The sequence below is a fragment of the Bombina bombina genome, chromosome 3 (assembly GCF_027579735.1).
Source record: "Bombina bombina isolate aBomBom1 chromosome 3, aBomBom1.pri, whole genome shotgun sequence".
Classification (NCBI taxonomy): domain Eukaryota; kingdom Metazoa; phylum Chordata; class Amphibia; order Anura; family Bombinatoridae; genus Bombina; species Bombina bombina.
In genome coordinates, this window is record NC_069501.1 from 772,470,388 (window position 1) to 772,484,133 (window position 13,746).

A 13,746-nucleotide genomic window follows, 5' to 3' on the forward strand; every position below is an offset into this window, starting at 1 on the left:
GTTCAGAAAAGAGCACTCTCACCTTAACAGCAACTGCCAGGGTGCCAACAGTTAAATATAACAAGTGGAAGAAGGCACTCTCTGGTCTCTTCAAGTGTACTTTATTTGAAAAAGCGTGACGTTTCAGGGACACACTCCCCTTCACAAACATAGGTGACGTTTCGGGTAGGGCCCTTTCTCAAGCCAAGTCATATATATATTTAGTAAAACATATAGAGGCCTATTTAACAAAGGTCTGTCGGACCTTATCCGACAGTGCGGATCAGGTCCGACAGACCTCTCTGAATGTGGAAAGCAATACGCTCTCCGTATTAAGCATTGCACCAGCAGCTCTTGTGAGCTCCTGGTGCAACGCCGCCCCCTGCAGATTCACGGCCAATGGGCCGCCAGCAGGGGGGTGTCAATCAACCCGATCGTATTCGATCGGGTTGAATTGTGGCGATTTCTATCCGCCTCATCAGAGCAGGCGGACAGGGTTATGGAGCAGCGGTCTTTAGACCGCTGCCTCATAACTGCTGTTTCTGGCGAGTCTGAAGACTCGCCAGAAACACAGGCCATCAAGCTCCATACGGAGCTTGATAAATGGGCCCCATAGACTGCACTCACTTGACTTGTGAAAAAAAATAGATTTATTTTTTATCATAGTGACATTTCGGGATCCACAGACCCCTTTCTCAGACCAAACAACGTTGTTTGGTCTGAGGAAGGGGTCTGTGGATCCCGAAACGTCACTATTATATAACAAAATAAATCTATTTTTTCCCAAAAATCCAGTGAGGGCAGTCTATATGTTTTTACTATTGAAATGTAATCCCGACTAAGAACCCTGGTTGTTGACTACCTGGCAGTGAGAGTGCAGATACTAGTGGGATTTATAATATATATATATATATATATATATATATATATATATATATATATATATATATATATATATATACATACACATACATTTATATATATATATATATATACATATATACATACTAACCAGCTCTCACCCGTCAGCTGATTATCTCACCTGTGCACTGGTTCAGCTATAAAAGAAAACCTGGCCTGTTGGGGGGGAATAGAGGACTGTGGTGGAGAAACAATGACCTAGGTTACATAACTTGTTTTTTAGCCTCTTTTAAGGAGCATGGGTCAAGCACAATTGTTTAATGAAAAGCAAGTGCCCCTTTAATTCCATACAGCTTATTTTAATCTGGTAAACTTTGCTTGGCATGCTGCAGTTTGGTATGGTTTAGGCTTTTTTTATTTAACACTTTTATCATTTAAGTATAGTACCCTTTAAAAGGCACATTTTATCTGTTACAATAATCTAGCACATGTTTTGTGGAACAGTTTACATAAATTATTACATATCTGTCATAGACTGATTAGTTATGTTGCCGAACCAGCAACACACGGCAGGAGAACTAGCGCAGTCAAGGGGGTGAGTCGCGCAGCATTGGCAGTACATTGTAAATATATATGCATATGATTATATACATATATTTATGTGTTTATATATGTATATACACATATTAACACATACATATATATGTATATAAGCATATACCATGTACATATATATTTACTGGTAACACACAGTTCCCATAGACCGCTATGTAAAGGCACTTTTCAGTGCCCTTTTTTTCTAACACCCTACAGCCACCAACTTTAAATCCTCATAACTGCTTATTGCAGTTATTTTATTTAAAAAAAAGATACCTAAACCTAAAAGATGTTTACTGATTTATATCCTAATGGCCACAAACTTCCTATCACTAGGAACTGAAAAAAAATCAGGCTGCTCCTCATTGGAATTTTGGATATACTTAGGATGTTTGCCTGCCACGTAACTAATATATAATACATAACGTACATAATATATATATTTTTTATACAGCCCATCCCTCTGATGCCTTCTGATGCCTTTTGTTGTGCGGCTGTTCCTTCTTTTTTGTTAAATATCTTAAGATAATGGAGGAATATGTGTATAAATCCAGTTTACAGGCTTAGCTATTCTACTACATCTGGGAAACCTGGGAATCTGTAAACAAGAAAGAATTAACAACTATACAATAGGGGTAGTTCTTCTGGCTTAGCTGTTCTTACTTATGGAAGGTCAGACTTATTCCTGAAATAACCCCTCCTTTTTTTCTTTCTTCTCCTCCCTCATTCCTAGATAATTAGTTATTTCTTTATGACAACTAAACTATTCTACTTACTAAGCATACATCTGTATATCTTACCATAGATGAGAGCCGTCTTTCTATGGGAGTATTGCATTGTTTATGTTCTTATTTAAAGATGTACTCACTAAATCTATAACTAATTTATATAAATACAAACATAAAAATGTACCAGTAGATGTATATATACTTATTTATACGTTAACCTTTGACGGATTAACATATTTTTATCATTTCTATTTTACAGCCTCATCTTTTGCCTGGTATATTGCAGCTGTTCCAGCAGTTTTGGTATCACTGATTTTATTAATAATAGCAATATGCAGATACAAGAAATCAGAAAAAAGCAAAGATTATACTCTGACAAAATCATGAGAGGTAAACATTTGTTTTTTTGTATAATTTTAGATCATCTAATTAGAAAAGGACATGGTGCATAGTATACCAAAACATCAAGTCAGATAATGACATGTATAAGTAGGGGTAATTTAAAACAAACCAAAACACACATATAAAATATATAAAATGTGCAACTTATAATAGTGCTAAAGTGTTGTAAATCAACAGGTTTAAAGGACCAGTAAATACAGTAGATTTGCATAATCAACAAATGCAGGATAAAAAGACAATGCAATAGCATTTAGGGGCTGATTTATCATGTGTCTGGCGGACTGGTGAACAGTTCTGTGAACTGCTTGTGCAAGGCCGCCCCCTGCAGATTCGTGGCCTATCGGCCGCTAGCAGAGATTGTCAATCAAACTGATCGTATGTGATCAGACAGATTGCTCCTTGTATAAATTAAGGAGCAGCAGTCTTAAGACCGCTGCTTCTTAATTCCTGTTTCCGGCGAGCCTGAAGGCTTGGCGGAAACAGATGTATTTGACCCCATTCTGGCCATGATAAATCGGCCCCTACGTCTCAACTTCATGTGAGTAGTAGATTTTTTTCTGACAAATTTCAAAGTTATGTCTATTTCCACTCCTTCTGGATCACGTGACAGCCATCAGCCAATCACAAATGCATATATGTATATTGTGTGAATTCTTGCACATGCTCAGTAGGAGCTGGTGACTCAAAAAGTGTAAATATAAAAAGACTGTGCACATTTTGTTAATGGAAGTGCATTGTTAAGTTGTTTAAAATTACATGCTCTGTCTGAGTAATGAAAGTTTAATTTTGACTTGAGTGTCCCTTTAAAATATTCTTAGTCTAACATTTTGCATTAGCTAGGGCTTATTCATATAGTCCTAAAATGGCCACTGTACGGGTTAGAAGTAGAAAATGTTGCCCTCCTAAACTGTGACATACTTTTGTCACAACTCCATTTGCACCCTGGTTCTTTCTGTCATGAAAATAGCCCTACACAAATGTTGGGATATTTCAGTATGCCTATCAGCAACCAGCCTTTCTCAGTGTAAGTTTCATCAAGTCAGCTGACAAGGACTTTCTTTTCACTTAGTTTTTGCCCATCTTTTGGAGTCTAACATTTTTATAACTCCCCTTTCCTCTTTTTTTTGGATAATTGTCTTCTACTTTCTCACTTTGACTATAACATTCCCCTCAAATGTCTCCAAAAACATCTCTACATTCCCAAACCTACATAAAGTTTAATAAGATTTTTCCACCACACTAATCTGATTTCTCTCTAGAATATCAACTCCCTTTTATCCAGTTGTAGTAGTACAACACAATACCAAACTTACTATAAAATAATATTCAGCTCAAAATGTAATTTCCTATGAAATATTTGTGTAGTAAAATAACTATGCAGTGCGGTTTAATTTTTTATTTTGGTATATAATATTCAATCCTACAGTTCTCTCTTGATTTTGTAATCTACATATCCTTTTAAAGGGTCTGCATACAACATGAAATATTCATTTTTGGGCTCAGTTTTTAGGAAATAAAAATAATTTCTAGTCTTTTTTTAAATTCCCCTTAATACCCATACTTTAATTTTTTTTATTTTGCTTGCTTTTCCCACGTTGCAATCAGAACCTAAAACATGCTAAATAATGATATTACTTAATAAGTGCAAGAGCCTCTATCTGCCCCAACTAAGGCCTCGCTTCCATTGAGTCGTTGAAAATGGAGCCGTAAGCTACCGAAGCGGCCGACAGCTAAAAGTAATTTACGGCTCCATTTTAGTACCAGATTTCCATTGAAATATTTTGCGGATAGCGTGCAGTCGCTCTTTTCGTGTAGCTGTAAGTTAACGTTGTGTTAACGCTTCCATCTGATGTCGGATTTCTTGAAAATCAATTAGTTGCTAAGGTAACCCGATCTTACGCTATAGAATTTACGTTTAACGTCCGTGCTCCTTACCGGTGATCACCTCTCAAGAAAAATAAAGATACACTTATCCATTTTTTTAATAATCAAATACTATTTTTAATATAATTATATTTACCACTTCATAAATATAAGTAATATGTATTGCTGCCCTAGGCATAGGTCTAGTTTGCATTCTGTAGATATGTTCTTGCAAATATTATTATATTTAAATATATACTGATATTTCTATTAGAATATAAGTTCAACTATTTCTATACATGAGACAGCAATAAATATTACTTATAACAATTTATTTCTACATTAAAACACTTGCATTATTTGCAAGTTTTATAATTTCAATAGAAAATAGGTCTCAAAAAGCACAATTTTCCTCTTTTACACCTAGTTGAGCTGGGTGTAATATTTCTCAATGTATCGACAGCCTCCGACAGTATATTAACGGTTTGCGCTTTCATTGAAAACATGGTATAATTTATCGATTAACGGCTTCTATTACTTTCTATGGGACGCGAAGATTTTTTTGGCAGCCGGAGTCCAGCTGCCAATATTGAGGTATAACGCGCCATTGGAAACAAATCCATCAATAAACGATATTGCTTTCGACAGCATATTTAACGGTTTGCGAGTGCACGCAAACTGAATTACGACTCAATGGAAGCGAGACCTAAGGGGTTAAGAATAACCAAAACACAAATGCTTTTTAAGGGGTATGTCCACAGACTGCAAAACAGTGACAAATTGGGTAAGAAAGGGCTCAAAGTTTTTCTACCCTTATCTTGCAAATCTTTTGTAATACAATGCTAAACTGCTGATATATATTTTACATATAAAATATTTAAAGGGACATGAAACCCAACATTTTTCTTTCATGATTCAGATAGAAAATACAATTTTAAACAATTCCAATTTACTTCTATTATTCAATTTGCTTCATTAATTTGGTATCTTTGCCGAAAAAGCACCAATGCACTACTGAGAGTTTGTTAACGCATTGGGTGAGATAATAACATGAGGCATATATGTGCAGCCACCAATCAGCAGCTCCTAAGCCTACCTAGCCATCATTTTTCCACAAAGGATAATATATGAACAAAACAAATTAGATAATAGAAGTAAACTGGAAAGTTGTTGCTCTATCTGAATCATGAAAGAAAAAAATATTTCATGTGCCTATAATGAATGAACACAACATAGATGCATCCTTAAAAGCTTGCCTCACACTGCACGCACACGTGTTAAAATCAAAACTGTATTGTTTTTTTTTTCTTATTTCCTCTATTTTAAGGTTATTCTCCCATATACACTCTAACCCTGAACATTTCTTAGCAACCCTACTGCATCATAGTGTCCACAAAATCTCTGCCTGTCTGTTACACCTCCAAAGTAACTGAGAGAGGTTTCCACATTCTCATGCTCTTTCATCTCATTACCTGTTCCCTTGAGGCCATTCATTTACATCTTCTTTCAATCTCTCTATACTCTGACCCCTATGCTAACTTTTTGACTTTAGTTCATTCTGTACTTTAATTTACTGCACATTCAAACACTTATAACCTCCTGCTCTTCTCATGGAAACTTTTCTAGAATTTGCCTAAAATGTCCTCTTGTCTCTCCCTGCTTGCAGCAATCTATTTGTTAGTGGCCTTCCAAATTCTTTTTTGTCTCCATTGCAATCCATCATGAATGTCTCTATCAGAATTATCCATATGACTGGCTAATAAACAACAGCTATACCTCTCTGTGGTTACTACTCTGGCTTTCTATATGCTAAAAAGGGACGTTCCAACTGCTGCCCGTAACCAGCTAAGTTCTTTATCATTTCACCTTCTTTATTTTCACACATCTCCATACATCAACTGACCTAGTCCCTACCAGTGTACAGCTCTTCTCTTTGGTCATTAGCTCCTCCCTCTCCAATCATAAAGGTTTCTCGCCCCAGTTCTGTTGAACTTCACGTGGCTTGGACAGAATGCCTTTAAAGGGACACTAAAGTCAAAATTAAATTGTAATGATTCAGAAAGAGCATGCAGTTTTAAGAGAATTTCCATTTTACTTCCATTAGCAAATTATTCACAGTTTTTCTTATATGAACACTTTCTTAGGTATCAGCTACTACTGAGCATGTGCAAGAGTGCACAGTATATATGTATATGAGTCTGTGATAGACTGACAGCTGTCACATGTTACAGGGGGCCGGCAAATTGAAGTGAATTTTGAAATCTGTCAGAAAAAATTCTATTGCTCATTTAAATTCAGATTAAATGCTATTGCATTGGATTTTTATTATAGCCTTGTCGCTTATACAATTCAATTTATTATTCTATTTCTTTAATTTTTCTTTAATAGCTTTAACCTAGTATTCTATAAAAATCCACATATTTCCCTTAATAGATTAATTACCAAAATATCACAGAACATAAGTAAAATAACGTACTCTCTGGTTCTTGACAAAGTCACTGCAACTATGATCCATCCTCTAAGAAGCCACAACATCTTCTGTCTTGTTCAGCCCTAAACCTATAGATTCTATGTTCCATGGAACAGAGACCAACTTCTCCTACACCAGTAGGTAGTGTTATGTTAAAGGGACAGTATACACCAAATTTCATATAACTGCATGTAACAGACACTTCTACTATAAAGAAGAATATTCACAGATACTGATCTAAAAATCCAGTATAAAACCTTTTAAAAGCTTCTTAGAAGTTCCCAGTTTAGCACTGTTGATGAGGCTAGGCTGGGACACCCACTAAAAGGGGCTGGGAAAACAAGAAGAACAGACACTCTCCCCTTCCCTGCATATGAAAAGACAGATAACACAAACAGGAGCCAGCAGGAACCTGTAAACGCACGTATACATCTACATTGTGGTTAGGAGTATGAAAATCATCCCAAATTTATTAAAAAAAATAAGCAAAACAATACATTGTTACAAAAACACTCCCAGGTGGGTGGGCTATATAAATGGATCATCTGCAAAACATTTATGCAAAAAATCTAATGTACAATGTCCCTTTAAATCTCTGTTAATATTAAACAGTATCTATTACTGTATATAAGTACGTGCACCACCCTTTTAAAAAAGATGTTGTGCTTCACAAATAAGTGGTAATTATAATAACATTGTATTATGCTGCTAAAGCAGTATTATTAATGCCTTTACGTTTGCCTTAAAGCTATAACCCTCAAACAGAAATGAATTATAATTAATGTTAGTCATTATCACAACATATTTGAGTAATTGTATTCTTGTGTAAAACATTATTTAGCAACTTATTTATGCACTTTTACATAAATAGTACTAATAATTTGAAAATCCTAGTATGCTCATAGAAAATGTAAACGTACATGTTAATTACTTTGTAAGATTAATATTTTGCATTATTTGTTATACTTCATAACATCAAAACTACATTAAAAAAACAAACAACTGATGTGCAGATAGCTGGTGTTTTAAATGGTAGGAAATTGAATTATAGTTTGTTTTTATTATAAGCTAAATAGTTTCTATTGATAAAAGTGTGCCCTTTATATGTTTATGAAACAGCAATTTGCAATTGTATGCTTCTCTGGGTAACTTGACCTTGATAGGGTTTATCCATAAATCTGATAAGACTGAGACAAGTTCATGTTCTTCCTGTCTCACAGACTTTCTTGACTCCCTAGAGGTCATTAACTTATGTAAGAAGAACAAATTGTTCTGTGCATCTACTAATATGAAATTCTGAAAAATAACATTAGACTTCCCTTGCCATCAGTTTGACAGGAAATTGAACAATGTAGGCATCAAAAAAATGTTTGCATCAGTATTTTCTTTCATGCGTAAAATAAAATAAAAAAAAAAGATTCCTGACAGTCCCAATTTAAGGATTACATTCTTTAGAACTATATTACTAGTGGCGCGCAAACTGATGCATGTGGGTGATATGGTGTATTTTGCTGCTTTTTGCACGCAACAGAAATAGCATGCGTATTATGAGTTAAAAGTAGACGCATTCAGTTGAGCGCAATAGCATTTAGGGTTAGCGCGACTTCAGAACTCTGGTTAACTGTTACTTGAGACAAAAAAGTGGCACAAAACACATAAAAAATAAATTTAACAGTACAATTACACTCATATTAAAACTGTTAAGGGCTCAAAGATATAAAGTCTCAGGTGTTCGAGAAAAAAAAGGCATACAAAGGGCTTTAACATAGAGATACATACATACACACATGTCTAAATATATATATAATGTGTGTGTGTGTTTATATGTGTGCATATTTATGTGTATACTGTATATTAACTGTACATATTTCACAGAATAATGTCTTTATTTAAAATACATATTTCTAGATGTATATCTGTATATACCTATATATTATTATTATTATCATTTATTTGTATAGTCCTGCCAAATTCCGCTGGGTACAGTGATAGGGGTATACAATGACAAGGATTTGTGATAAAATACAAAACATAACAAAACTAAATTATTATTATTATTATACTTTATTTATGAAGCGCCAACATATTCCGCAGCGCTGTCCATGGATACAATTCATTTAAATAAAACAATACAAGACTTGTAAAAGACAGGACAAAAATTACAAACACATACAGGAGGGATTGAGGGCCCTATTCCCGTGGGAACTTACAATCTAGAAGAACTAAATAAATATAGTACAGGAGAAAGAGGGCCCTGCTCCGGAGAGCTCACAGTCTACAGGTTTAGGGTGCAGAGACATAAGGTTGAGGGTAGCTTGTCACATCGTTTGTAGTTGCAGCAGTGAGTCAGGCAGTTCATGTATTAGTTTGGTTAGAATGAGAGATGGAGGAGAGAAGGTAAGCCTCTCTGAATTGGTGGGTTTTCAAGGAGCGTCTGAAGCTATACAAGGTTGGAAACAGTCTTATGGAGCGGAGTATAGAGTTCCAGGGGACAGGAGCAGCATGTGCGAAGTCTTGGGGATGGGAGTGGGACGTAGAGATAACAGGAGTGGAGAGACGTAGGTCAAACATTGATAGAAGAGGACGAGATGGGGAATATTTCACGAACAGAGAGGAAATATAGTTGGGGGTTAGACTGTTTAGTGCTTTGTAAGTTAGGGTTAATACTTTAAATTATATTCTGGAGTGTATGGAGAGCCAGTGTAGAAACTGGCAGGGCGGAGCAGCTGATGTAGATCGGCGACTTAGGTGGATGAGTCTAGCAGAAGCGTTCATAATAGATTGGAGGGAGGAAAGGCGGCGTTTTGGAAGGCCATGTATAAGTAGATTGCAATAATCAATGCGTGACAAAATGAGGGAATGAATAAGTATTTTTGTAGTTTTTTGAGTAAGGAAGGGACGAATTCTGGAAATGTTGCATATGTGTGAACGGCAAGATTTGGTAAGTGCTTGTATATATGGGTTAAATGTGAGTTCTGAGTCAAGTGTAACCCCAAGACAGCGGACTTGGGGTGAGGTGTTGAGAATAGAGTCTCGAACCGTCAGAGAAATGTCAGGTGTTGGATGTCTCAAAGAGGGGGGGGAAAAGAAGCAGCTCAGTTTTGGACATATTGAGTTGGAGGTAGTGTGAAGACATCCAAGAGGAAATTGCAGAGAGGCAGTTGGAAATCTGGTTGAGTAAAGAGGGAGAGATATCAGGAGAGGAAAGATAGATTTGGGTATCATCAGCATATAAGTGGTACTGGAATCCAAAGGAGACTATAAATTTTCCAAGGGAGGATGTATAGAGAGAGAAAAGCAAGGGACCCAAGACAGAGCCTTGCGGTACTCCAACTTAGAGAGTATAGGATCACAAGATATGTTGTTAAAGGAAACTGAAAACTAGCATTTTGAGAGATATGAGCCAAACCAGGAGAGGACTGTGTCTTGGATGTCAAATAAATGTAGTATTTTTAGGAAGAGAGTATAGTCAACTGTGTCAAAGGCAGCGGATAGGTCAAGAAGAATGAGTAAGGCGTAGTGGCCTTTTGCTTTAGCTGATAACAGGTCATTTGTTACTTTAGTAAGAGCGGTTTTGTTGAGTGTTTAGGGTGGAAACCAGATTGTAGTGCATCAAGTAAGGAGTTAGTTGTGAGAAATTGAGTTAGCCGATTATAGACCAGTCGTTCCAATAATTTTGAAGCAAAGGGAAGTAAGGAAGGAGACTGGTCGATAGAAGGGGTGGAGGGGTCAAACGAGGGCTTTTTTTTACCTATAGATATATAGGTATAGATATGTATTTTACATGAACAGTATTATATAAATATATATATATATATATATATATATATATATATATATATATAATATATATATTTATATTTAATGTATATACACATATTAACACATAAATATATATGTGTATAAGCATCTAAATATATTTACAGGGAACACACAGTTCCCATAGACCGCTAGTGCCGTTTTTCTAACATCCCACAGCTGCCGACTTTAGCCACCAAAAACGGCCAAGTGCAGTTATTTTTTTAAAGAAGACATGAAACCCAATTTTTTTTTTAAGAAGACATGAAACCCAATTTTTTCTTTTCATTATTTAGATAGAGCATGCAATATTAAACAACTTTCCAATTTACTTCTACTATCTAATTTGCTTCATTCTCTTGATACCCTTTGTTGAAAGGCATATCTAAATAGGCTCAGTAGCTGCTGATTGGTGGCTGCACATAGATGCCTTGTGTAATTGGCTCACACACGTGCAGAGCTATTTTTTCAACAACAGATATTTAAAGAATTAAACAAATTAAATAATAGAAGTAAATTGGAATGTTGTTTAAAATTGTATTCTCTATCTGAATCATGAAAGGAAAAAATGTGGGTTATATGTCCCTTTAAGTTTGGGGACAATTGGGGTACATTTCAAAAATTAACCTGAGATCTCATCTCTGTTTAATTTTCGGAGCGCTAATTGCTATTGTGAGCTCGCAGTAGCAATAACCAGCCACTTGTAATGGCAGGTTATTTATCTTGCACCGTTTGTGGGTGCACAATAATTTAGTGCTCCACTTGTAATCTAGCCCTTAATCTGCGAATTCATTATCACTATATAATCATGCAAGCTTTTGGCTAACTAATCAATTTTATATTACGCACACATCAATTATGTGTGCGTAATCTATTCGTAGCTAATATATATATATATATATATATATATATATATATATATATATATATATATATATATATATATATATATATATATATATATATATTAAAAAGCTTATTTAGATATTTTACAATTTTTGTCCATTTTATTGTCTATTCCCCTGCAATAATAGAAATCCAATAGTTTAGTTAAAAAAATACATTGATTATTTGCCAGCTATCATGTTTATAAATATTTTAGTACCTTAATAATTTTTAATCTAATCTCCTGTTTTCTGGTGTTTCTTTTTAGGAACCATACATAACAAAATCTTGCAAATCTTGTTCCCATCTTTGGAATTCTGAGTTTGAGGGGATGCGCTGAGGAAACAAGACTACAGCAAACTTGTCTTAGAATTATACTGTAAAAATATATAAAGTAATCATATTAATTTTTCTTGGATGCAGATGTGAATCTGAATACATTTTATGATAGTATCAAATAGTTATGGTTTATTCTATGTATATTAAAAATAATTAAAAATATAAACAAATTTATTTTAAAGTATATTTATTTCTTTTTTACCATTTATGCTACCCAAATTAAAGTGATGGTAAACTTCAGACTATAAGAATTATATTAATATATTAGTTTGCAAGTAAACCACATAATTATTATTATTGTTTTTAGTGTATAAATATTTTATAATAAAAGATTTATAATCCTAATTGGTATTGTCTGTTCCTCCGCCCCCTTCATTTCCTCTTTTGGCTGGGCTGTGATGTATAGAGCAGTCACATTCACTCTTTACATAAGGTTTCTAAGGGCTTTAAAGGGACTGGACTTCAAGATTGTCAAATTTCACACATTTTGATTGAAAGTTCACTGTAATTGTCATAAAACAAAAGAGTTCATCCATGTGGGTTTGCAAAATATTGTAATAGGAACATTATTATAGGAACTAGTTTAACCCTTTCACAGATGGATTAAAAACAAAAAAAGGTACACATATACTTTTTTAATGGCAAAGATTACATTTATGGCATTTCATTATTTAAAGTTTACCATCACTTTAAGTAAACCTACCTCACTATTTCTGCTGACACCATTTTTGAGCAAGACATTACATCTAGCCTTTGAAGACCTCTTTGGAGACTAAACTGCAGTTGAACAGATTTGCCAAACTGAATTACAACATGACATTAAGGCAAAAAAACATTTTCAGCTTTTATTTTAACTTTTTAAGTCTGAAAGGGAGTATGACACCCTATTTGCTGGTCATCTTGATATCTATGTGTAGTGGTGAATAACTTCTACAAAATAGTTCATTTTGTTTCTTTTAATCTTTACACCTGGCTGCAGAAAATAGATTGTAAGCATATTTATGAAGAGACTATGGGGCCGATTTATAAATGGTCTGTCTGACATGATCCGCTCAGCGGATCATGTCCGACAGACATCGCTGAATGCCGACAGCATACGCTGTTGGCATTTATCATTGCACAAGCAGTACTGGTGAACTGCTTGTGCAATGCCACCACCTGCAGATTCGCTGCCAATTGGCCGCTACCAGGGGGTGTCAATCAACCCGATTGTATGCGGTCGGGCGGATTGATGTCCGCAGCCTCAGAGTAGACGGACGAGTTAAGGAGCAGGGGTCTTAAGACCGCTGCTTCTTAACTGCTGTTTTCGGCAAGCACAGAAACAGGGGCCAATAGGCCCCTATAGTTGATTTTGGAGTGCTGTATATTAAAGGGACACTGAACACACATTTTTTCTTTCATGATTGAGATAGAGCATGAAATTTTAAGCAACTTTCTAATTTACTCCTATTATCAAATTTTCTTCATTCTCTTGGTATCTTTATTTCAAATGCAAGAATGTAAGTTTAGATGCCGGCCCATTTTTGCTGAGCAACCTGGGTTGTCCTTGCTGATTGGTGGATAAATTCATCCACCAATATAAAAGTGCTATCCAGAGGTCTGAACCCAAAAAAAAGCTTAGATGCCTTCTTTTCCAAATAAAGATAGCAAGAGAATGAAGAAAAATTGATAATATGAGTAAATTAGAAAGTTGCTTAAAATTGCATGCTCTATCTGAATCACGAAAGAAAAAATTTGGGTTTAGTGTCCCTTTAAATAAAGCAAAACTGTATTTAAATTGGTTTTCTTTGTAACCTCAGGATAAAGGATCCCAGTTTCTCCCTT

General features: G+C 35.1%; 1 protein-coding gene across 1 annotated transcript in view; it reads left to right on the forward strand.

Annotated features, from left to right (window-relative positions):
- Positions 1–12,096, forward strand: part of LOC128651921 (interleukin-1 receptor type 2) — a 107,365-nt gene extending 95,269 nt beyond the window's left edge. Inside the window, exons 9-10 of the mRNA XM_053704885.1 lie at positions 2,425–2,555; positions 11,852–12,096. Coding sequence (XP_053560860.1) covers positions 2,425–2,552 — 128 coding nt within the window. The 3' untranslated portion in view covers positions 2,553–2,555; positions 11,852–12,096. The remainder of the gene's footprint in view (positions 1–2,424; positions 2,556–11,851) is intronic.
- The last annotated feature ends 1,650 nt before the right edge of the window (positions 12,097–13,746 follow it).